The sequence below is a fragment of the Tiliqua scincoides genome, chromosome 7 (assembly GCF_035046505.1).
Source record: "Tiliqua scincoides isolate rTilSci1 chromosome 7, rTilSci1.hap2, whole genome shotgun sequence".
Classification (NCBI taxonomy): Eukaryota; Metazoa; Chordata; class Lepidosauria; order Squamata; family Scincidae; genus Tiliqua; species Tiliqua scincoides.
In genome coordinates this window covers 1,484,997-1,510,775 of record NC_089827.1, presented here as the reverse complement: position 1 = coordinate 1,510,775, position 25,779 = coordinate 1,484,997, and the positions used below count along the sequence as shown (strand labels likewise).

General features: G+C 45.7%; 1 protein-coding gene and 1 pseudogene across 1 annotated transcript in view; one reads left to right on the top strand and one right to left on the bottom strand.

Annotated features, from left to right (window-relative positions):
• SEMA3E (semaphorin 3E) overlaps nucleotides 1-25,779 on the bottom strand; it is a 71,446-nt gene that overhangs the window by 5,125 nt on the left and 40,542 nt on the right. Inside the window, exons 5-13 of the mRNA XM_066633139.1 lie at nucleotides 20,629-20,748; nucleotides 17,305-17,447; nucleotides 16,020-16,134; nucleotides 14,698-14,767; nucleotides 13,127-13,271; nucleotides 8,691-8,913; nucleotides 4,732-4,823; nucleotides 3,038-3,079; nucleotides 1,860-2,026 (exon numbers count right to left, since the gene is read on the bottom strand). Of these exons, the coding sequence (XP_066489236.1) occupies nucleotides 1,860-2,026; nucleotides 3,038-3,079; nucleotides 4,732-4,823; nucleotides 8,691-8,913; nucleotides 13,127-13,271; nucleotides 14,698-14,767; nucleotides 16,020-16,134; nucleotides 17,305-17,447; nucleotides 20,629-20,748 (1,117 nt within the window). The remainder of the gene's footprint in view (nucleotides 1-1,859; nucleotides 2,027-3,037; nucleotides 3,080-4,731; nucleotides 4,824-8,690; nucleotides 8,914-13,126; nucleotides 13,272-14,697; nucleotides 14,768-16,019; nucleotides 16,135-17,304; nucleotides 17,448-20,628; nucleotides 20,749-25,779) is intronic.
• LOC136657884 (5S ribosomal RNA) lies at nucleotides 19,418-19,536 on the top strand (annotated as a pseudogene).

Here is a 25,779-nt window from a genome sequence, read left to right as displayed (position 1 = left end):
AGAGAGAGACTAGCCCCCTGGCTGAGCTGAGATTTGACCCCTTGAACTTCCAAGTCCAACTCCCAAACTACTACACCATTCTGGTTCTCTTAACAACAAAAGACAATGGCTCTTAATAACAACAACAGCAACAGAATATGATAAAAGACAGACATCCTGGGTCCTTGGGAAGATGGTTGGTAAAACAAACCAGTCGATGACACCAGTCTGTGTGAAAATCAATAATAACACGAGGAGATCTACCCGACTACCTGCACTCATCTGTCATTTTCCTATGAAGAACAACAGATAAACTACATTAAGCAAGCCCAGAATAGGCACCAAATATTCTTTCTCAAGCACCCCATCAACACATTTTACCTGATTTCAGGAGAACTGCTAACCAGTGTACATTTTCTTCTTGGCCAACTCCTGGGTGCTGAGTACAGGATCAAAATGAAAATGCCTCACTTGCTGGATTGTTGTCAGGGTTTCTTATCAGATAAGGCTCTGTATTACCATAGAACACCCCATCCAATTAACTGCATGGGAACTGTCGGGAACGATTTTTCATTTGCCCAAGTCCAGATGGGGCAATACTGACTTCCGTATTGACTGACCTAATGACTTCCGTATGTGAGCCACATTCTCTTTGCTTTAAGAACTAATTATTCTGTTGGGAGTATTTGCCTGACTGAGGTTTAGAGAACATGACATCAAGTGTAGGAGGAATACTTTGGAGACTGTGCTCCATCTTCTACGTTCAAACAAAATAATGAGCTAGCAAGTGGTTTCTGAAATGGAATCTTTTCTCACCTTCTCCTGGTTCCTAGAAGTTGTTCTGATCAAAAGACGAGCTGGACTCAAAGCTCTACTTTATTCATATATAACAGTAATTGGCAGTGCGGGAGGGTAGTGGGGGGTAAACCTTTATGACAATACAGTTCTATACCAGATAGCTTAGAAAGTTTCAAAACATTTGAAGAGATGGGATGGGAGGACAGGTATAGATGTAGGTTTAGGTAGACAGATTGTCTAACCATTGCTGTCTTGGAAAGATGCTCAAAAGTACACCAGCCTGGCTTGTAAGCCCAAGAGGGTGACCAGATGTCATCTTTTCCCAGGACATGTCCTCTTTTTTTTTTAACTCTGTGTCCTGGAAAAGAACTTAAATGTCCTCCTTTTCCCTGTGAGAGCACAGCCTTCTTGTAACTAATAAATTCAATGTAATAAATTATATGTAAAATAGTTTAAGATTTAGTAATAAGTAATAATAGTGTTTAAATTAACCACATGAAATCAATATATGAGTGTTTTTAGGTTTGAGGAACTGCAATTGTGCTACAGAGGATGTGACATAAATTTGCAGTGTCCTACATTTTTCTCGGATGTCCTACATTTTGGGGTGCCTTGTCCTCTTTTGTGGTTATGACATCTGGTCACCCTGAAGCCAGAAGATATTTAGGTTATAATTTCAGACTGTGGGCCTAACGGTAAAGGAAAATCTCAACGTGACTTTTTTTTCTTGAGCAGCTACCCTTCCGAAACACTTTTTATATGTTACCATCTAAGAATCAGAAATGCTTTAAAAATAAGGGGGGAAAACAGTATAGTGTACCTGACTGTAGAAGAAAGAAGGTCAAAATAAAATCCTGTTCTGTGCATCATTCTATGTTACCATGTTATTTTAGATCCCTAACAAGCTATGTTAAAAACCACAAATTGGCTAATATGCATTAATGTCATTTTCCTGTACAAGAAGTATAATTGCAAAGGAGCTTCTCAGTTCTGTGAAGCAATGAAACCATCTCAGCCTCCAAGGGAAATCCTTTTGACAACCTGTGAATCGTATGACTTTACACGCAAGATACGATTCTCACCTCTTTGTCTGCGTTCCTGTTGGGAAGTATCTAGAACAGGAGATTCCGTCCCAGGCGCAGTACGGATCCCTGGCAAGGCAGCAGTCTGCACAGGCTGTCCCGTACATGTCGCACTGATGGAACCGCAATTGCGCTACAGCAGACTCGGATCCAACATAAATTTGTTGCTGTAAAGAAAGCATCAACACCGCACTTCAAAAGGACTGAAGTGTCCTGCGCTACTTAGCACATCTTCTTTGATGAGAGGCCACACGTCACTTATGTGGATGGTCTAATAATGCTTTGAACTAAGTAGCAGGAGTCAACAGATTAGTGGTTCTCAAACTTTTTCGCACCAGGACCCGCTTTTTAGAATGATGATTTGTGGGGACCCAACAAAGTGATAGGAAGTGATAGGAAGGCCTGACAAGTAAGAAAGCAGGACAGGTCTGGTGAGCAGCACTGAGCATCCATTGCTGCTAGGGGAGAATAGAAATACCGTTTCCACTGCCCAACTCCACAAGCCACAGCTCAGGAAGCAAGGGAAACAACATTTCCACGTTCTGAGCACTAATGAGCACTCCTGGAAAGCAATCAAGTCATAACACTGAGAACACCACTTCTGTTGTGAGCTTTCTCCACTACTGCTCTCTGCACCTGATCTGCAAGGGGGAGTATTTGGAAATGGGGAGAGGGGGAGAGAGACTGGCAGTAAGGAGGGCTCTTGCACGGTGAGATCTAAGTTATGCCCAAACTGCATAACTGTTGGTTGGCTCAGCTCATAATGGCTCTGGTTTCTGAAACCTGAGGGAGGCTGTTTCAAATGCCTCCTGAACTTCTGCGCTAGACCTCAGGGGTCACAGTTTTATACAGATTAGTTTTTTTAAATTCATGTAAAAAATGCAACTAATTTTTATTTTAAAATAAATGCCACAACAGTGCTATGGTATATAATTAATTGAAAAGTTTCATGAACAATTTCCTAGCTCTTTTTTTATTTATCCTTGTTATATGTTGAGGTTCTGGGGGGGCATGCTTAGCCTTGCCTTGGATATAAAATAGCTTGATACTGAAATCGGCCCTCAAAATTCCCTGTGCATTTTGCATTAAGCACAATTCAGTGGCAACTCTCATTTCTGCATGGTGTGTGGTCACATTCCAGCACAGAAACGGCATCTTGTCAACTGAGCAACACTCACCCTTTTTGAAGAAATCTCCATGAATGTCACTGGAGCCGGCACCTGGAAATGAAGACAGTTTCCTTTGAATTAAGAAAGAGATCACTTGTATGTTTGCAACAGCTATAGAGCAGGAAAAAAAGAGTTATTTGTGTAATAATACTTAACATTTGTTTAGCACTTTCTGAGTGTACAAAGCGCTTCACATGTACTATCTGGATGGAATCCTTACAACAACCCTACAAGGTAGGTATTAATATTCCCTTATCACAACTGGGGCTGAGAAGGAGAAGGTAAGGCTACCAAATCAGAATTCAGGGCACAGACAAGATTCAAAGAAGGAAGGCCTTGAGCCCCTATGCAACATCATCTCTTTATTGCTTAGATCCACTGGCATGCAAAATACGGATGAAATCTCCGAAGCATGGAATATTGACAGGTCACATGAGAACTGTGGCATCTCCTTACACAGCTTTGAAAGTAGATTACTAGAGACAGGCTGAGTGGACATTTCATGGTGCACATATTGCATTTCACATTCAGATCAAAGGATGTTCCAAGCAGCTATCACTAAAGTTTGCTCACAAAACTTGATTTTGTCAGTACCAAGTTCCTATTACATTTGGCCAGGTTTGGGACTTGAAGTGGCTATAGGAGGTGGGTCTCCCCAGACATCAGCTGACTGACAGAAGCATAATGCATATCCTACAGCTCAATCCTGAGCTTCCTGGCACCTTCTGGAGCAATGGCACCAAAGCGGCTACTGTTGTATCCAGCAGGCCCTGGGAAGCAGCTGGAGGTGTCCACAAAGGGGCTTCTCAAGTCTGGGCTGGCTATTTTGCTTTATGGCATGTTTACGGCACCCAGCACTAGTGCTAAGGTTCAGTGCCGACGCTGGGCCAGTTTAAGATTGGGTTCTTAGAAGGCAAAGATCTCTGAAGAAATACCAACAATGGAGGAGGTTTATGAGATGGATCCTTCTAAGGCCACCAATGGATTTGATTGACTAAGGGCGCAATCCTAACCCCTTAAGTCAGTGCTTTCCAGCACTGACTTAAAGCAAGGCAGCTCTGAGGTAAGGGAACAGACATTCCCTGACTTTGAGGAGGCCTCCATGAGTGACACCCAACTGCAGGATGCAGCACACATCCCATTGGCACCGCTATGCCAGTGCTGGAAAGCACTGACATAAGGGGTTAGGATTGTGCCCTAGAAGTGTTCTTAAGGAGGAACGTATCTGAATAGGAGGCTTCATGTTTGATATCAAGTAATCCAACTACATGATCTGATGCACATTCGAGAGAAATGGAAAAATCCTGGGTATTTCACATCACCAACAGACCTCCCCCCCCCGCCCCACATATATTGTGGTAGTTCTGGAAGTGCAACAGGAAGCATGGTTTTTCGCCACTTCTTGCCCAAAACCTTGCCAAATTCAGCCACGTTCAAAACGTAGTCACTGTACCTACACCCTTCTAGGGAAAATGTCATGTGTGAACTGCCACCCAGTTCATGGTGAAGCTCCAACCCATATCAAGAAACCAGTGCAGCTGTAATAATGAACCCCCATTTATTTTCAAACAGATTTTGTGGCTGCTGTCTTGTCTGCATAAATCCTGTTGACTTCAGAGATTTACACAGTCGCAACTGTATATAGGACTGCAGTCCTTATAGCTATATCAGTGTGATGAAAAAAACAGAATAAAATGCCTTACTTTGAACACTTGCAGTTCCTCAAGAATCACTTCTTCCATGGATTCTGTGTCCTGGTTGTAAATTGTAATGACTTTCAGTACAACTCCATTATCTGTAGATGAGTTTAAAAAAGAAAACTCACAATTTTTCTTTGTGCTCATTTCTGGTCATCACCTGCTTAATGTCACTTCCTGCTTAATGATATCGCTTCCTGCACTCAGCAGATGCCAAGAGTGCTATTTGGTCTGCTGCATGAAACGAGTTTGAAACCTCTGATTTATACCATTCTGCTCTCTCAAACCTAAGAGCATATAAGTACTCAGCAAATCTGAATCACACCCGGGAGTCTTACTGCTGATCTTCTAAAACCTCAAGCGTGTGTCTGTGCACACAGAAAGTGAACATCTCAGCTAGACCCATTCTGTCCCTGGCCCTGAGGTCCATCCACTTCGCTGACCTGCTTGGGCACTGACAGGTGGTGGTGGAGAGGTTACAACAAGCATCATAATAGCATAAGAACAGCCCCACCGGATCAGGCCAGAGGCCCATCTAGTCCAGCTTCCTGTATCTCACAGCGGCCCACCAAATGCCCCAGGGAGCACACCAGATAACAAGAGACCTGCAAGGCTTCCTGGGAATTGTAGTTAAGAACATAAGAACAGCCCCACTGGATCAGGCCAGAGGCCCATCTAGTCCAGCTTCCTGTATCTCACAGCGGCCCACCAAATGCCCCAGGGAGCACACCAGATAACAAGAGATCTGCAAGGCTTCCTGGGAATTGTAGTTTAAGAACATAAAAACAGCCCCACCGGATCAGGCCAGAGGCCCATCTAGTCCAGCTTCCTGTATCTCACAGCGGCCCACCAAATGCCCCAGGGAGCACACCAGATAGCAAGAGACCTGCAAGGCTTCCTGGGAATTGTAGTTAAGAACATAAGAACAGCCCCACCGGATCAGGCCAAAGGCCCATCTAGTCCAGCTTCCTGTATCTCACAGCGGCCCACCAAATGCCCCAGGGAGCACACCAGATAACAAGAGACCTGCAAGGCTTCCTGGGAATTGTAGTTAAGAACATAAGAACAACCGCACCGGATCAGGCCAGAGGCCCATCTAGTCCAGCTTCCTGTATCTCACAGCGGCCCACCAAATGCCCCAGGGAGCACACCAGATAACAAGAGACCAGCAAGGCTTCCTGGGAATTGTAGTTAAGAACATAAGAACAGCCCCACCGGATCAGGCCAGAGGCCCATCTAGTCCAGCTTCCTGTATCTCACAGCGGCCCACCAAATGCCCCAGGGAGCACACCAGATGACAAGAGACCTGCAAGGCTTCCTGGGAATTGTAGTTTAAGAACATAAGAACAGCCCCACCGGATCAGGCCAGAGGCCCATCTAGTCCAGCTTCCTGTATCTCACAGCGGCCCACCAAATGCCCCAGGGAGCACACCAGATGACAAGAGACCTGCAAGGCTTCCTGGGAATTGTAGTTAAGAACATAAGAACAGCCCCACCGGATCAGGCCAGAGGCCCATCTAGTCCAGCTTCCTGTATCTCACAGCGGCCCACCAAATGCCCCAGGGAGCACACCAGATAACAAGAGACCTGCAAGGCTTCCTGGGAATTGTAGTTTAAGAACATAAGAACAGCCCCACCGGATCAGGCCAGAGGCCCATCTAGTCCAGCTTCCTGTATCTCACAGCGGCCCACCAAATGCCCCAGGGAGCACACCAGACAACAAGAGACCTGCAAGGCTTTCTGGGAATTGTAGTTAAGAACATAAGAACAGCCCCCCTGGAGCAGGCCACAGGCCCATCTAGTCCAGCTTCCTGTATCTCACAGCGCCCCACCAAATGCCCCAGGGAGCACACCAGATAACAAGAGACCTGCAAGGCCTCCTGGGAATTGTAGTTAAGAACATAAGAACAGCCCCCCTGGAGCAGGCCACAGGCCCATCTAGTCCAGCTTGCTATATCTCACAGCGCCCCACCAAATGCCCCAGGGAGCACTCCAGATAACAAGAGACCTGCATCCTGGTGCCCTCCCTTGCATCTGGCCTTCTGACAAAACCCATTTCTAAAATCAGGAGGTTGCGCATACACATCATGGCTTGTAACCCGTAATGGATTTTTCCTCCAGAAACTTGTCCAATCCCCTTTTAAAGGCATCCAGGCCAGACGCCATCACCACATCCTGTGGCAAGGAGTTCCACAGACCAACCACACGCTGAGTAAAGAAATATTTTCTTTTGTCTGTCCTAACCCGCCCAACACTCAATTTTAGTGGATGTCCCCTGGTTCTGGTGTTACGTGAGAGTGTAAAGAACATCTCCCTATCCACTCTGTCCATCCCCTGCATAATTTTGTATGTCTCAATCATGTCCCCCCTCAAGCGTCTCTTTTCTAGGCTGAAGAGGCCCAAACGCCGTAGCCTTTCCTCATAAGGAAGGTGCCCCAGCCCCGTAATCATCTTAGTCGCTCTCTTTTGCACCTTTTCCATTTCCACTATGTCTTTTTTGAGATGCAGCGACCAGAACTGGACACAATACTCCAGGTGTGGCCTTACCATAGATTTGTACAACGGCATTATAATACTAACTGTTTTGTTCTCAATACCCTTCCTAATGATCCCAAGCATAGAATTGGCCTTCTTCACTGCCACCGCACATTGGGTCGACACTTTCATCGACCTGTCCACCACCACCCCAAGATCTCTCTCCTGATTGTCACAGACAGCTCAGAACCCATCAGCCTATATCTAAAGTTTTGATTTTTTGCCCCAATGTGCATGACTTTACACTTACTGACATTGAAGCGCATCTGCCATTTTGCTGCCCATTCTGCCAGTCTGGAGAGATCCTTCTGGAGCTCCTCACAATCACTTCTGGTCTTCACCACTCGGAAAAGTTTGGTGTCGTCTGCAAACTTAGCCACTTCACTGCTCAACCCTGTCTCCAGGTCATTTATGAAGAGGTTGAAAAGCACCGGTCCCAGGACAGATCCTTGGGGCACACCGCTTTTCACCTCTCTCCATTGTGAAAATTGCCCATTGACACCCACTCTCTGCTTCCTGGCCTCCAACCAGTTCTCAATCCACGAGAGGACCTGTCCTCTAATTCCCTGACTGTGGAGTTTTTTCAGTAGCCTTTGGTGAGGGACCGTTTCAAATGCCTTCTGAAAGTCCAGATATATAATGTCCACGGGTTCTCCCACATCCACATGCCTGTTGACCTTTTCAAAGAATTCTATAAGGTTTGTGAGGCAAGACTTACCCTTACAGAAGTCATGCTGACTCTCCCTCAGCAAGGCCTGTTCGTCTATGTGTTTTGAGATTTACTGATCATGTCAGTAAAACTCCTCTGCCACTTCTCATGTCACGCAGTGGCCAACGAATGGTGCCAAATCAGGTCAGGGAAGGGGGTAAGTATTGGAGACAGGGAAGGAAAAGCCATGAGGCTCAGCAGCAGCCTTTTCTCCTAAGGTTTGCTTCCTGGCTTTAGCCAGGTGTCTTTTGGGGGTGTGTGTGGGGGTGTTCTGCCTTCTTATAAAAGCTGTTCTGTTCAGTTTAGTTTCTTGACTGTTTTATTTGCTGCCCCGATGCCTTACTGTTCCTCTGCTGTTTTATTCTTGTTTGGTTGTGCTTTATGGTTTATTTTGCTATATTTTAACACGTTTTGTACTGATTGCTTTGACTGATGTATGCCACCTTCTGTGTCCTTGATACCGAAAAGATGGATTAGAATAATTTTTTAAAAAGCCAAACAGCCTGAAAGATTTCCTAACCTTGCAAGGTGCGGAAGTGGTGAAGAAACTGGGGAAGAAACAGGAAGTAGGCATCAGTTGGGGGGAAGCAGGCAGTGGGCACTGACTGCGAAGTAGCATTGAAAGGTCAGTGGCAGAATTTGGCTTTGGGCTTGGAAGCTGAGTGGGGAAGAAATGAAGGAAAGCCCGGTGCTCTTGAATCCCTTCCCTCTGTTCATTTACCTGTCCCAATGAATAAGACGTCGTACTGCCCATCTTCCGCTTCCACTCGGTCCACCGCTAGTTGTTTGAGGTTGTATTTCCCGTCTGTCTTCACCAGGACCGGTCTCTTGTGGACAGGCCTAATGGGCTGATACATCAGCGGGTGACTTCTAGCAAAACGGATGGCTTCGTCTGGGTATTCCTTGGTGCTCCCGTACAGCCCACCGTTCACTTTGCTGGCACACTAGGAAACACCAGGGAGACACTGTTATGACACTGCTAGGAGATTTGTGATCATCTCCTGCACAAATGGCATGCACCTGTTCTCACCTGGGTTCCAAGGCATCACGGCTTGAAAAAATAAATGCATAAATTGGGTGTCCAGGTTTGTCATGAACAGCCACCCTTCTCATGAGAAAACCCTGTTTTTCTCTGAATGACAGTTCTCTTTGTACACTGAGGCTGTCAGCCCGTCCTGTTTTCCATCCATCTAGACCTCTGGGTCAGGTATTGCACACAGCTTTCCCCCCGTTACATGTATATTGAAGTGCCATGACCGTTTATTTTCCACATTTCTCGTACGAGTAGCTCTTACTCCAAGGAGCTCAGGGTGGTGTACACGCTTCCTTCCCTCCTTCTGTTCTCACAAAGCCCCTGTGAGGTGTATGAGGCTGAGGCTGTGACTGGTCCAAGGCTACCCAGGAAGCTTCATGGCTGAGCAGGGATTTGAACCTAACTCCCAAACCGCTACCCCCTCCTGACTGTTTGGTTTCCACAGGGAACAACAGCCTTGACCAAAACCTTCCAGGATCCTATCAGGTTTAGTTGACACCAAATCTAGTCCTGTCTCCTGACTTGGGAGAGGGAAATTTCAGACCAGCCTATCAAGAGGTTGGGGAGCCTGGCCTCCCCCAAGATACCTGTCTCCCCCTCACCAAGGATGGAAGAAGGCCAGCGACTCAAAGATTAACAGCAGGCTTTGGGCAGGCTCCTCTCAACAGTCACCAGGTATGCACAGAATCTCATCAAACTTTCCAAGCAGCAGAATAATTTCTGGATGAAATACCCCAGACTGGCAATGAAGTCAAGCATTTTAAGTTGGAGAATTTTGGTGTCATCGTGAGAAAAAAATGCATTTAAAAAATGGTATCACCTTCTTGTCTGAAGGTACTGAAAATGGTGTATGGTATTAAAAATGTCCAATGCTCCTTCTTCACCATACCTAATAAAACAAACTCAACATGATCCAGACCAACAAGGCACCTGAAAATGTAGGCCATCCAAGAAAAATGTAGGACATGACAAAATAAAAGCTGAAGACACAAGTATATTATTATTATTATTATTATTATTATTATTATTATTATTATTATTATTATTATTAACAGTATTTATATACCGCTTTTCAACTAAAAGTTCACAAAGCGGTTTACAGAGAAAAATCAAATAACTAAATGGCTAATAACTAAACTAATATTGATTTCATGTGGTTAAACACTATATTATTATTAAATTAAAAACTATACTACATATAATTTATTAATTACAGGAAGGCTGTGTGCTGCCTTCAGGGGCTGCTCACAGGGAAAGGAGGACATTTAAGTTTTTTTCCAAGGCTAAAAGGAGGACATGTCCTGGAAAAAGAGGATGCCTGTCATCCTGTCCAGAGCCTCGTAGGCATGTGCAGGTTTCTGCATGCATGGATGGAGTTCTAGCCAGAGAATGGGAATCTCCTCCGTGTGCACAGGATATATCTGGGAGTGAGACAGACTGTGCACAAATGCTTTAAATGTTTCCTTAGATGGGAGGCTCCGTTGCATTCAGTTGGGTCACCTAGATGTGTATGGTGTGGGGGTCTGTACAGGATTGGGGTCTAATTGTGCTAGAAGAGATTTATTACCCTAAAGAGAAAGGTTCAAATGTTTTGATAAAAGTCTCGGATCAGGTTTCCGAGCTCAACGTGGATTCTTCAGTTCAAAAGTTGCCTCGTGCTCCTTAATTGGAAACATTTAAGATTCTGCTAGAAATACTTTAGTAATCGTTTATTTCCTCCCGGGCTCTTGAAAAGAGTGCGGTTTTCAGAAACAATTCAAGTGCAGCCACAGTAGCAGGGCTCTCCCCATCTAAATCGGATTTTCAATCAATAAAGTGAAATAAAATACTCTTTATGTTTACTGGAAGCAGCCAGTCCCAACTTGTGGCAGGCTGTAATCGACACTAATAAACTCGGGCACTTGTCAAATGGGGCTGTGTTTATTTTCCTTTCCTTCTCTTAGGCTTGGCTACACTGAAGCATTTGCTCCAAGACGGTTTTGAAGTGCATTTTCTAATCAGCCAGCAGTGGAATTTTTGCCGGCCGCTTGTCATAAACGGCAGAGCATGCGGTTTCCAGCAAAAGCTCGTGTATCTGGCTTTTCATGAGCAGCCACAGACAGAGGACCAGTGGTGCCAAACCATACTGGAAATTCCAACTGGAGAAAGATTTGAGAACATAGGTCGCTGGCTTACAAAAGAAACAAAACTCTTAGTGGCTTAAGAGGGTACCCAGTCCATTGGGGAGGGGATATTTTAGAGCGCCGAGAGCTGATTTGTCATGCTGTTTTTAAAAATATCACACTGGGAATCAAACAATTAAGTCAATGAAATTAGAGCAGCATTTTCAATAGTTTTCTTCTCATGGCACACTGACCTCTATGGTAGGGGTGCTCAATACGTCGATCGCGATCAACTGGTCGATCGCGAGGCAAAATGAGTCGATCGCAGGCTTCTCTCCCGTCCACGCATTCCTGGGAGTGAGCCCCTTTGACTCTACTGGGGCTGACTCGTGAGTAGACCTGGAGAGGAGCTGCTCGCAGGCTTCTCTCCTGTCCACGCATCCCTGGGAGTGAGCCCCTGGCAGGCTTGTGAGCCCAGGGAGTGAGTCCAGGGAGCCCAGGAAGTGAGCTCCTGGCAGGCTCCTCCCTGGGAGAGGAGCCGCTGGCAGGCTTCTCTCCCATCCACGCATCCCTGGGAGTGAGCCCCGTTGACTCTACTGGGGCTGACTTACCTTTCCTCTGTTTTTGCACTGGTATGTAAGGAGATCTGCCCCCCCCCCCCCAGTTTCCATCTGTTGGTTCTGTGTGCAAGGGGTTTTGCACTGGTCTTGCTGTGATGTCTATATAGAGATCTTCCCTCCCCCACACCTTTCCCCTGCTTTTGCACTGGTCTGTATAGAGATCTGCTCTTCCCCCCCCCCACTTGTATTGGAATCAAGGAAGATCTGGTGAGGAGGTAGATGTGGTGTCAGCAGTGGCCCCTTTAAGGGTAAGGCCTGGGCATCCAGCAGAGTGTGCTGCACAGCTGCAGCCACTTGAAGGCAATAGGGCCCTCAGGGATATAAGAACACCTGAGGCAGGAAGAGCTCCACTTATTTATGTGAGTCAGCCTTTTCCTACAAGAAGATCATTAAGTTCCACCATGACTGATGAACTTTTGGAAGTGTGCTTGAGGCTGGCTGTCAGCAGCTACTGTCTGGACTATGCATCCTTGGCTGATTCACTTCAGTGCAAGTCATCAAAGTAAACTCAAGTAATTACAAAAATGTTTATAGTTAATTATGTTGTGTTGTGTAATATTGGCTCATGCGGTTATGCAAGGTACACCAACATACATTGTACACATAAATGTTATATGTTATGATGGCGCTAACATTGTAAAAAAAACTCTGGTAGATCTCCGGGCCTTGCTGGGTTTCAAAGTAGCTATCGAGCCAAAAAAGTGAGCACCCCTGCTCTATGGTCTTCTCTATGGTCTTTGTCTCTTGCAATGTCACTTCCGGTTTCAGGGAGAGTCTTCTGGGTTCGGTGCCTCTGTTTCTAGGGCAACTGTCTGTAGTAACTATTTGTCTGTCTATCAGCCAGCAGAGGAAGAGGGACAGGCCATTTGTTACTACAGACAGTTGCTCTAGAAACAGAGCTGCGGAACCCAGAAGAGATTTTCAGTGATTTTCAACCACTCTGCTCCAAACTCCTGTGCACACCTGTGGACCTTTCATGGCACACCAGTGAGCCATGGCACACCAGCTGAAAATTGCTGGATCAGAGGGAAGAAGCATCAGAGGCTCTGCAAAGCAGCAATAGGGATTTACTGGAGAATTTTGAGCTCCTTAACCATTTTCAGGATCTGGCGACATGAATGCCAATTGCTCTGTTAATTTGCATCCAGTTAAAGCTCAGCCGAATATGAGCACAATATGTCTCTATGCAGAGATACTCTTGCCCTCCAAGCTACAACTAATAGCTCTGACATATTCGGGGATGCCCCTAGGGTGGGCACTGTCAAGCTGCCCTTGAAGACCCTGATTCTTATCGACAAGATTTTCCAGTGCTTGTTTTTAAAAATTAAAACAACTATCCCTATCACTGAAATTTCAGTTACGATAAAATAAAAAACAATACATGAAACCCTTTTGCACTTACCGATCCAGGTCGTGGGTAAGGAACTTTTCCTTCATACACAGACCAGTGATATTCAGGCCCTTCTTTGTGGGCGTACGGCCCGTTGAAAGCTGCCCGAACACTGGCCATGTGATAGACGCAGATGGCGTATCCTCGGAATATGTTGCTACAAAGCAAAATCAAAAAGTAAAGCAAAGATCTCAGATGGAAGATCACTGGGTAGCAGAGTTCGTTGGGAAGACAAAATGTGACATAGGCAGAAGCCCTTATCCAGTGGCATAGCTAGAGGGGGTGCAAACCACTAAGTCTAAGGCATGCAAAGGCCCCTCCCCTTCGGAGCCATTCTAGGCAGTGGGAGCAAAATGGAGATGAACACCTGGCTCTGAAGGGAGGGGAGAGGGCCCCCTTGCACAGTTCGGTGAGGGTCCCTGCAAGACCTAGTGCTTTGTACCCTCTCTAGCTACACCACTGCCTCTCGTCCATGTACAAACGTGTTACTTACCAAGCTTCCATTTCTAAGTCACATAAGTGTATGCCTGATCTAGCTCTGAGTAAAGCACATGAGAATATTTTGCGGGAGAGGGGGAGTGTAAAAATGTAAACATTGGCTCCCAGGTGGTGGGTTGTTACAGCCTTGCAGGCTTTGGTGGCCAGCTCTGGGAACAATACCTTTTAGGGCTGAATTAAAAAAGAAAAGAAAACTTTTGGGTAGACACTGGAATCCGCACAAGACCAAATTTTATCTAAGTACTTAGGAACTGGTTGTCTTTGAGAAGTCTTTAAAGTGACTTTAAAGGGAGTTAAGGGGAGGTTTTTCAAACCCATTTTTGCCCAGTCCATAGCTGTACACATGTGGTCCCTGTTGCGTATATATTTTGGGCAGAAATAGCTTAAAGTGACTTCAGTGGGAGTCTTAAACAGAGTTTAAAAATGGACATATCTTACCATTTGTTTGCATGTCATCTAATAACCGGACTATTTGAAGACAAGATGGAGTCTTCTACACAGCACAGGAGACAGCCCTTTCATGACTACATGAGAGCAACTCAGCAAGGCCTGTTCAGAATTCCCTGCCAGCTGGCAGAGAAAGTGGGAGTAGATCCCAGCCAGGTATGCAAGGAGGGAAGAGCTATATGTGCTGCTTTGCATTTTTTATCCTCACACCTCTTTCTTTAGCAGCTACCTTTCCCTAGGAGTTGGGAGAGGAAGAGGTAGGAAAAAATAGCCACTTACGAGACAGAGATGTGATGATCAAACACAGGAGAAAGGGGACCAGCAGTGCCCTCTGTGTGTGTGTGTGTGTGTGTGTGTGTGTGTGTGAGAGAGAGAGAGAGAGAGAGAGAAAGAGAGAGAGAGAGAGAGAGAGAGAGGATGGCAGTCTCACACTACCATCCTCTCTAGCTCTCTTTTACAATAGGCAGTGTGAGTAATATGTAGCCAGAGTCTAAGACACCTCAGGCCTGACCAGGTGTTAGAGCGTTAGAGCTTCCTTTTCTAAAAGCAATCAGGGAAAAGAGCCATCTTCACAGGTGCCCATTCACATCATCACTACGACCATCATGTGATCACTATCACACTTCAGAACGGCTTACCTCGTGGTGTTGAAGAGCCCAAAGATCACTGGGTTTTTGCTGTCCCGAGTTTGGAGTAAAAAGACATCCTCTGAAAAGTGAAAGCAGGATGCTGTTCAAACCTCAGTTATCACTTTCTGTCCTCGAAAGGAGGTGGCTGCAGAAGCTGTGCTGTGCTACCCATCAAGGAACACTCTTAATTAGTTGTTTCACTCCAAACAGATAGTGGGTTATGTAGGTTTACTAAAAATACAGTTATGCATGGATTAATGATGAGGATATGTTCCCCAAAGCCTGTCACTAACCGACACTGTCATTAATTGAACAGGTGCTGATAAGCCTGGGAGACTCAACTTGCTGATTGCTCCACCAAGTCAGTCATTCTGACCCTCACTATTCCTCAGCCACCCCAGAAGCATGAAACTCGTCTTATACCAATCCTAAATTTTTATTTCATCAGGTTTCAGATTATGTTTCAGATGAAAGGATGGAACTGGAGTGATGCAGGGAAGCGGCCAAACCCCCTGCAGCTTTGGAGCGAGTGGCAGAAGCAGAATTTGATGCCTGGAGGTATTGGGAGCAGCTGGCTCTTGCCAGGAACTTTTTTTTTAGCCCAGAATGCGCTGCGGAGTGACGCCATGCTGTGACAGAACATCATCCTCAGTGATTTTGGGTGAAAGCAACAAAAATATCGTGGCTGCTTGTAAGTTCATAGAGGCAACTATTTTTTAAACCTGAAGTTATGAAGCTATATTATGATGAGTCATTCCCTAATGCAGCGGTTCTCATACTGTGGGTTGCAACCCAATTTTTGGTGGGTCACAGGGCTCCCGTGACCTGGAAGCTGCAAGGCATTCTGGGCCAAATCATGCTCCAGATTGCCTTGCGGCCTCCTGGTAGTGCCAGTGCATGACCCGTTTCATTGGGCAAGCTGCGCTACAGGATGCCTAAGGGCCTCACATTCTGCAGCACGACCTGGAAGCTGCAAGGCATTCTGGCAAGTGATGTGACTGCCTTGGCCGACGAACTGGGTCGCACCAATAAAAAGTCTGATAACCACGGCACTCGTGTACAGTATTTTGCTGAAAAACACATCATGCGTAGCAAGTGTCGGTCAGTAGGAACGCGACCACCACCTTCAGCCCTGCTCCTGCCACTGCCACCCATGCGGCTGTATCATAAAAGGATTAAGAAAGACAAAGGTGGCGGGCAGTAGCAAGCTCACCTCTTACATATTTTTGGAGAAATTAGCATTCAGTGTCCTGAATGCCAAACAGGCCCCCCCCCCATTTTTGCCAGCTGTGGATGAGACAGGGAGCTTCTCTGACCAGCCCTGAACTCACCAAGCTCATCAAAATGTGTGTCGATGCCATTCATCCCTGGAACGGAGCAGATCAACCTTGTTTTGAGGAACGTGATCCACTTATTCACCAGCATCCGTTGCCCACCCATGTCATTCTGAAAAGAAAGGAAGAAAGAAAATATGAACAAAGCAGTCCACAGGAATGATGCCCTTAACTTATAGTAGCACCTGGGCAAGGGGATGGTTGGGGGTTTAGAGGAGCCAGCACAATGGTAAGGGGGTCAAGGCTCACTCATCTTCTCTGAGCTAAGCCACGACTGCAGGGCAAGAAGAGGGAAATGGAGTTATAAGGCTGCACCGTAGAGCATTTCACTTGTGGTAGTTTGTGGTGGTTGGGAGGTATAGCTTACTCCTGTTAGCCCTTTATAGGGGTTGGCAAGGATGTTTGGGCACCCCCTTGTACCGCTCTGATGGGTGCTAATGAGATATTAAACCTGACCAGCACTATGCGTATAGCGGCTGTCATGCAACCTGCAGACTGAACATCCTGAATTCATTATGCAATATCTAGAGGTTCCATACAGGAAAAGGAACACACTTCCAAGACTTAAAGTCTGTGCAGTTTACCTGAATGTCCCTCCCACTGGTTTCAATGATGATTTTTTCCTGAATAACCATGCAGAGGATTGGGCTGTAAAACTGCAGTCCTGTGCATATTCCTTGCTGGAAAGTCTCCTTTCCATGCAAAAGTACGTCTGACTCAGTAAACATGCACAGAATAAGTCTGCAAAGCTGCAGCAACCTATTTGGAAACAATTTCCACTGAAATTAATTAAACTTCTTCTGAGGAAACATGATTAAAAGGCTCTAAAGCCCAAAATGTCTTTGGTTTCTGCTATCAGATTTGGTACTGGGGTTTAGCTTTGAGTTAAATTTGGGAATACACACATTTCAGAATTTGGATAAGGAGCAGACCAAAGTTTTGCAGAGAGCCCCTTCATGCCAGGGCCTGTTTTCTTTCCACACCTCCTCCTCCTGCTTCTTTTATGTTTTCCATCATGTTTTATTTTATGCCACTCAAGATGGAATGAGCTTTGGAATTCATATCTGAGCTATGCCAGAACCACCGTTAGGTGGGTGGCCAGTCATCCCCCACCCTGTCAGTAGATGAGTGGGACTCTTTGATTTGGAGCCTGGGGTAAAATTCAGGATGCGGCCTGGGATTTTTAAAAAATCTTTTGTAAACCTGAAGGATTTAAGACCACAGGATGAAAAGGCATGTTTTAAGCAGCAGGATTCTGGGGTCATGATAAAGAGGTGCTTACTGCACACACTCTCCCCACTCGGGAATAGATCGCCTGAGCGTCTGTCTCGGCCTCTAGTGCTTTCTCAGTAAAGAAGAAGTAGATCTTGTTATCCTCTCGGTCTTCGTTGTCAGGAATCATGTAGGAACCAACAAATTTAGGTTCTTTAAGAGACAAAAGAAGAAGAGATGGATCACATTTATTAAACTACCTTCAGGGTAAGCAGATAAATGTGCACAATCAGAGCAGTCAGTTTGCAGTCTGGAAATTATGGGGTGGCCTACAGTGGGAAGGGGCAACATATGGCTTGGTCACATTTCCAGATCACTTTAAAACCTGAAAATACATACATGCATACAGTGTATGTCGTTTAGTGACCTTCCGACTAACAAGGTAGTCCACCTGGTTGCACAATTCACTCTGATCCTATTTCGGTTCTAGCCTGACACTACTACAGGGCAGTGGAACAAATAATTCCAGCTCAGATGAAGATTTTCCAAGGGATAACTAGCTTGAGGATAATAATGTTAGAATGCATGCAAATTGTGTATCAAATGAAATATGGAATAGGACACGTAAGTGCGTTTGCCCCAGTTGATACATGGGCTACAGTGGTGAGCAGGCAAGTCCACAATGAGATTCTCTCTATTTGGAGTGCGATCAAGATTTCAGACAAATGAAAGGTGCATGCCTTTACAATTAGTGCACATCTTCTAAGACTGCAGCCTTATAAACACTTACCTTGGAGTAAGCCCCACCAAACACAGTGGGATTTATCTCTGATTATACATGTATCGAATTACATTATAAATTGGTTGCAGATGCTTGTTCACTGTGAGGGAAACATCTCTAATGTTCCATATTATGCACTGATATTTGGAATGCAACTATGTCATTTGCTGCTCTGATCAAGGTTGCTTTAAGCCATTTCTGCCCAATGTTGCATATACACAACAGAGACCAAATGTGTACACCTGTGGGACAGCCAAAAATGGGTTAAGCCAGTTTTTCCCAAACTCTGGGTCGGGACCCACCAGTGGGTTGTGAGTTGTTTTCTGGTGGGTTGCAAAATGTTTTCAAAACATTAAAAAAAACCTTTTGAAGCACCCTTGCCTTGCTTGCAGAAGAAAATTGTCAGTTGGAAAGCTAACTTATAGTATGAGAGTCATACCCACAAATTAAAATGTCATATGTTCCACTTTTCTCTAGTAACTAGTGTGTTGTAGATTGTGTGTAAACACACTTTCAGCCTTTTGTCTGACCTGGAAGTCCATAAATGCACCTCTTGCTGTCCAGATCAGTCTTCTGGGTACCCTAGAATGACTGCAAAGATCTGGGGGAACAGTCCATTTCCAGGGAGAGTCTAGCAAATGTCCATATACACAAACTGTATGTAAGATCTCCAGCAGCTTCAGGAGCACAGGACTCAATAACTCGTAATAATTTATTAATATTATTAATATTTCTTTCTAGATTTTTTTTATTTTGTCTAGTGGGTTGCATTAGATTATCATTTTAAATAGTTAGTCCTGGTGCTAAAAAGTTTGGGAAGCCCTGCTTTAAGTGCATACACATTTTCAACAACAGACACATCTAGTAAATAAGACTGACCAGAAGAGCACAAGGAAAACTATCAGTCTCAGCAGACAAAAGAAATGCTTTAAAAAAAACAAAAAACCTGTTTCATGTGAGCAAATCTTCTCTCAACATATGGAGGAGATCAGCTCTAAAAATATTTGTATAGCGTATCGTTATTTTTCATACATACACTTAAAAGCCCCTAAGATCTTCTTCCAATCTTCCTCTCTGGGGTTCATTAATTTTAATTTATATTAGTATGAAACTTGGCACAGAGTTTATGTCACCATCTGGGACTGTACACAAAACAGGAATGGGAGCCAGTTAGCTCTATTCATTTGGCACTCAGAACAGCAGAGAGATACGATGTGAGCCCAGAGATGCGCTGGATCAAGAGTGTTTGGTCACTTGCGTTATGAAGTCGGAACCATGTGAAAGCTTCTGCAGTTTGACTTTACCAGGATAAATCAAAACACTGAGGTGTACCCCAGGATAGCTCTGAGTCAACTCCTTTCATAAACTTTATTTAGCTATGTAAAGCGCTTTGTGTTAAAAAGTATATATTCTTATTACCCTGCACATGCCAGATCTCGTCTGATCTCAGAAGCTAAGCAGGGTCAGGCCTGGTTAGTATTTGGATGGGAGACCGCCTGGAAATACCAGGTGCTGTAGGCTTCTACCATAGTCTTTCGAGACTGAAGGTTGCCAACATTATTATAATAACAACACAACTGCTGTAACATTATTATCGAATATGGTGCAAACAATATACAGACATCCCCTCTATCAGTGGATACTACTGTGGCTACCGGAAACCATGGATAGCAGCGAATCCTAAAAGAAAGCTGTTATAGAGTTCATAGTGTCATGTTGTTTTCAGCCCTTCCACCCACTTTCTGTGAGTGCTTCCGGTTAGCATTTGTAGGTAGCACAAAACCAGCCAGGCACAGCATAAAGTGACAGGAGGGCTGCAATCAGAGACCAGATAAGTCATCTGTGTGATGGGGGAATCTGTGAACAGTGGATAAGTGAAAGCAGGGATAAAGGATCTGCAGACACAGGATAATGCCAGTACTCAGTACTTAAGCAACACCTTTAGGTCATTGTGAATTAAATGCAGAATTTCTACATTGACCAAAATAACCAAATGCATAACTTCTAACTGGACTTTCCCAGGAGCCATGTGGATTCACAAGCAATTGATGGATCAATGGACTCTTATAGATCAGTTTGGTGGATGGTGACCATCTCCAGGATCTCACATAGGAGTCCTTCCCAACCCTCTCTGGATAGGTCAGAAACTGAACTGGTCCTTCTGTATGTAAAGCTTTCCAAGAGGAATAAGCCTGCTGCATCAGACTGCTGCAGCATTTCTAACTCCAACTATACCAGGGGTCTCCAAACCCTGGCCCGGGGGCCAGATGCAGCTTGCAGCAAGCCTCTTTCCGGCCCACAGACAACCTCTTGTCCGCTGAAAGCCTCTGGCCCGCTCAACTGAACATGACCAGAGCTGTGCTCTGATTGTGTCTGGAGGGTGTTCCGAGGGCCAGAGAGGTTGAATGAACGAAGGCATTCATTCATTTATTCACTCATCTAAGTTCCATCTCTAATTTATTTATTTCAATTTTATATTTCAATTTTTTTCCCGGCCCTCCACACCACACCAGATATTTCATGCGGCCCTCAGGTCCAAAAGTTTGGAGACCCCTGAACTATACAACAAAAAATGTTATTTTTTTTTCTTAAGTGCTTTTGGACTCCTTGTACCTTTCAGCAGGCGGTCATCATCGGGTTCAGTCCGGATGTGTGCCACGCGGCCCATTGTGCGAAAGACCGCGGCATCTCTCCCCCAGTAGTCACTGTACAGTCCAGCAAACAATTCACCACCTGAAATTCAAATGCAGCAATCGTAAGCACAGAGGAATAGGCTGTGCACAGTACCTTACATACACCTAATTGGAGATTGTGCATCTCACAAGTTCTGCCCTGTACGATTAAAGATCAGTTTATACACACAGGAAAATTAAAAGGGTACAACCTTTCCTGGACCATTCAGGCTGCAGGAGAAGATCTGTGTAGTTGAGTATTCTCTCACTGAGGGAATAACTTCCATACTAGTAGAAATCTATCATTTGGGAGAAGATTCAACGGATTCTTCTCCCTGCCTACAGTGTAAGTTTATATCAATAGGTACAGTACTGGATGTTACTTTCATCCAGTGTCTTACATTTATTGACCACTAGATGGCACTTTTATACCACAAACCAATGAGGAAGGCATCAAAGGAAATAAAATTAACTCTTTACTGTTCCAAGCTAATCTGTCTAAAATAATTTATTGTCTTAAAAAAAAAAAAAAAAATCTGCAGATTCCATATTTTTATAATTTGAAACAACTCTTTTTGGATTGCCAGCTTTCAGAACAATGACTTGTCTTTAAGTGCCTGATATATGGATGGTACAATAGTAATATACAGTGAAACATTTTTATTAAGTATTGCATTTTCCAAAGGATGTTAATTTTATGTGCTGTTTAGTACAAAAATGTGGCTTTCATTTCAGTTTAAATGATGCATTTGAAATAAATGATGCTATAACTCTAAATAATGATGCTGAACAGTTTACATCAGTGTTACCCAAACTATGAGTTGTGACCTGATTGTCTGTGGGTCGTGAAACTGAAATTGACAAACTGGAAGCTACTAGGAAAATGTATTGAGCCCTATGGAAAGTGAAACTAAGCTAAATGTGTGTTTACTCGCAGGTAGGTGGACATGCCTCAGTGCACTTTGAAAGGCAGGCCAAGAGGAATGCAATGCCACCAGAATGGTCCCAATCCGATCAATGCAGGCCCCAAAAAAACACTCAGGAAGAAAGTCCCTCCTCTCAAGCTAAGGAAAATGTATTGAGACCCATGGAAACTGAAACAGATCAGCCAAGTGCATGTTTACTCATGAGTAGGTAACCGTGCCTTGGCTCCTATTGAAGGCCAGGTGAAGGGAAACACAAGGCCACCAGAATGGTCCTGATCTGATAAATATGGAGCTCAACAAATACTCCAGAAGGCAACCCCAGTATAGTTAAAAGCAGTGGCATTCAAACTAGGGCATCGCGACGCCCCAGCCTGTGGGTCCTGGCCTCTGCCCCCTTAAGGGACGGGGGCAGCCAGGAGACAGGGGGAAGGCAGCAGCACGATCCGCAGTATCGCACCACTCAGGGGGGCTGCAGGGGCTTGGGTGCACTTGCCCAAGCCTCCTGCAGCCTCCCAGGGGTGCGGGGAGCCCTGCGCAACCTTCGGCAGGGCTCCCCAGGTCAGGAAAAGTGAAAGCAGAGCAATCGTTCCCTGCTCCGCTTTCCCTTTTGACGGGGCTGCAGGGACTGGGGTGCACCCTCCAGTCCCTGCAGCAGCCGTCCCTGTGTGCGGGGAGCCCTGCGCGAGCACCTGCTCCGCTTCTGCTTTTGCGAAGGCAGAGCAGATCGCTCCACTCTCCCTTTCCCTGACTTGGGCCGCCCTGCAGGCGCTCACACAGGGCTCCCCGCACACAGGGATGGCTGCTGCAAGGACTGGTGAGTGCATCTCAGTCCCTGCAGCCCCCTGAGCGATGCGATCCTGCTGCCTTCCCCCCGCCCCCGCAAAGACTTACTGCAGGTTTCAAACTCCCGGAGAGTTTGAAAACCACAGGTTAAAAGGATAAAAACAGAGGCTTGAGCAGTTGGTAAGGAGAAACTTGGTTCATAAAGCTAGGCAGGTCCCAACAGAGTGTCATTTCAAAAAGTGGGTCCTGGTGCTAAAATGTTTGGGAACCACTGGATTACGGAAACATGGCGGCTATGGAACACTCAGAGATCTTCACTGGTCCAAGCCTATGAAGAACCTACGGAGCCCAGCACTCAGAGAGGTTTCCCATTCTGTTGTTTGATGTGGGAAATGAGATGGGATCATTCACAAAAGTGTACTGTGCACATTGAACTATTCTTTCTCAGGGGAGATAAAGTCCCTGCACATTCACGGGCACTCTAGATTGTAGCAACTATGCAACATCATGTTTGAAATGGGCCACGTGATTCTCCCCAGATGCAGCTCCCCAAATATGGGCTGTAGATGTATTTCTCTACATACATTTGGTCAAAAGAGGACCCCAAACTAAACTAAAGTGAAGTACTCTGAAGTCCCCCTTGATTCCAAACAAAGTGGTTTAAGCACACACTTATTTCTTTCAATGAAATCAAAGGGAGTTCAAAGAGTGTAACTTTGACTCAATCATGCCTAAAAAGAAATGTAATTTAGGAAAAACTGGAAGTAGATGATAAGCAACTTTTCAATTCCAGGCATGTTCTGAAGTTGTATTTTTAACTAGCCAGGGCTGAAAATAACTTTGAAACCATATACATTTTCAAACGTGGCAAAATTATTTTGAGTTATTTATCTCTGCTGTAAAATTGTACCCACAATGACACACAGCATCAAACACACTTATCAAGGACAACAGTAGCATTTCAGATGTAAACAGCTACAGCCTGCAAACTGCAATGTATACAAGACCTAAACAATAGGATAAGTAGGTTTATATAGGAGTGATATGCATGCATGCACATAACATGCTATTTGGATATTTATGGAAAATATTTATGCTCTGCCTTTTAATTAAAACACCAAGGCAGCAATGCACACATATGGAAATCTACACATATGTGCATTTTATTTGTACCATAAAACAAATTAAAAATGAAAAAACCCCAAAAATCAAATCCATCCTAACCATTTCTCAGGGGTTAAATCTCTCAGAAATTATTTTTCTCTCTGTTAAGTCAGCTGTAAGACAGTGTCCTGCAGCAGAAGCAAGCTCCAGCTTGCCTAGAGCACTCTGTTCTGTTTACACTGGTCTTCTGTTATACAGCTGCTATGGATTCTCAAGCATGCTTATCTTTCCATTCTGCCAACACAGCCACTGACTGCACTTCTATCCTGCCCTTCCTCCATGAAGTTCAGAGCAATGTGGATGGTTCTCACCTCTTCTCACACTTCATCCCCAGTCAAGACAAATGTGTGAGAGCATGAGACTGAGAGAGGGCCACTACCCCAGCAGTTCTCCAGCTGTGAGCCTGGGACCCACCAGTCGGTTGTGGCCCAATCTTTGGTGGTTCATAAAAAAGCAGCAGCCTCCTCCAGGGCCTCCCAAAAGCCTGGAAACCACTGAACTAGCCCAAGCTGATCCTGCCCACAACATCAGGCCTTTGAAGGTTGATGGACTGAGGAATTGTCTCTGGTCTCTGTCTTAGGTTCGGGCCAGCAGTCTACCCACAACATCCCATTGTACACATACATGATTCTCCGCCTACCCAGCCTGCCTAAGACCACATACAATTAACAGACTCTGCCCACTCCTAACTAATTTCCTGCGTGGCAATGCAGTAGTGCCAGCGCACATTCTGCTGCATCCTGCAGGGGATTTTCGGCTGCCGGAGGTCTCCTCAGAGTAAGACCATTTGTCCCCTTGCTCAGATTGAGCACCAGAAGCCGCTAGATCGCTGGAGCAACACGAAAGGGGGCAGGGGGGCTGCCACCAGAGGTGATTGGATCCGGCGCACACCATCACTGCCAGATCCACCCCGTCCCGCAGCCTCCCTGCTCCTGTTCTGCCCGTCCCGCCTCCCCTGCTGGTTTACCTGCTCCAGCAGGTGGCAAGCAATCTGACAGCACACATGGGAATGCTCCAGCCTTCCCGCCAGTGCTCTGGCTGCACACTGTATGCCGCGAGAGTAGAGTGGATAGGGAGATGCTCTATACACTCTCACATAACACCAGAACCAGGGGACATCCACTAAAATTGAGTGTTGGGAGAGTTAGAACAGACAAGAGAAAATATTTATTTGCTCAGCGTGTGGTTGGTCTGTGGAACTCCTTGCCACAGGATGTGGTGATGGCGACTGACCTGGATGCCTTTAAAAGGGGATTGGACACGTTTCTGGAGGAAAAATTCATCACGGGTTAAAAGCCATGATGTGTATGTGCAACCTCCTGATTTTAGAATTGGGCTATGTCAGAATGCCAGATGCAAGGGAGGGCACCAGGATGAGGTCTCTTGTTATCTGGTGTGCTCCCTGGGGCATTTGGTGGGCCGCTGTGAGATACAGGAAGCTGGACTAGATGGGCCTATGGCCTGATCCAGTGGGGCTGTTCTTATGTTCTTATGTTCATGGCTGCTTTCCAGAAGCCAGCACTGGTGCAATGTGCGTTCTGCCGGTGGGGCGGCCCACTCCAGGCTGTGAGATGTGCAGAGTGATCTTTCCTATAAGTCCCCTCCCCATACGTCCCCATGTGTGAAATGCTGGAGAGCTGTGACTCGGTCTAGCACAAGTTAAAGACTAGGGTGTCTGTGAGTCACTCTGGCTGCGAGGTGTGGAGCACCACAGCTGCCCTCCTCCTGCCAATTCTCGCTGATTCAGAAAGTACATAAGAAAAGAAGTTCTTTCCCCTGCAGCATGCCACTTCGCCCGTTGCTTAGCTGAATGCCCACTGTGCTGGCCCAGGGACTGGCTGCTCTCTGATGGCAGCAGAATGTTGCCCAGCGCAGGCCTGAACCAGCCTTCCTGCTGGCATCCTTGTAGCCAGAGACGGCTTGGTCCCTCTGCACACCCTCCCGCAACGAGCGAAGGTTCCTCCCCAGTGGTGATGCTAAGTTGCGCCTCAGCCACAGCAGTGCAAACGACCTGGATTCCCAAGGGCGCAGGGTGGAGGGGCACTGCTGCGCACATGCATCAAAAGCCACGCGCCAGGAGAACATTATCGGCCTTTCAAGAGCTGCTGCTGTGGTCTCTGACAATCTGCCAATGGGATCTATTACCAAGTAGAACTTTCCTTATTGAAAGCAGACCGGAGAGTTCATTTGTTTGAGGCATTGAGGTCTGAGAGCTCTTG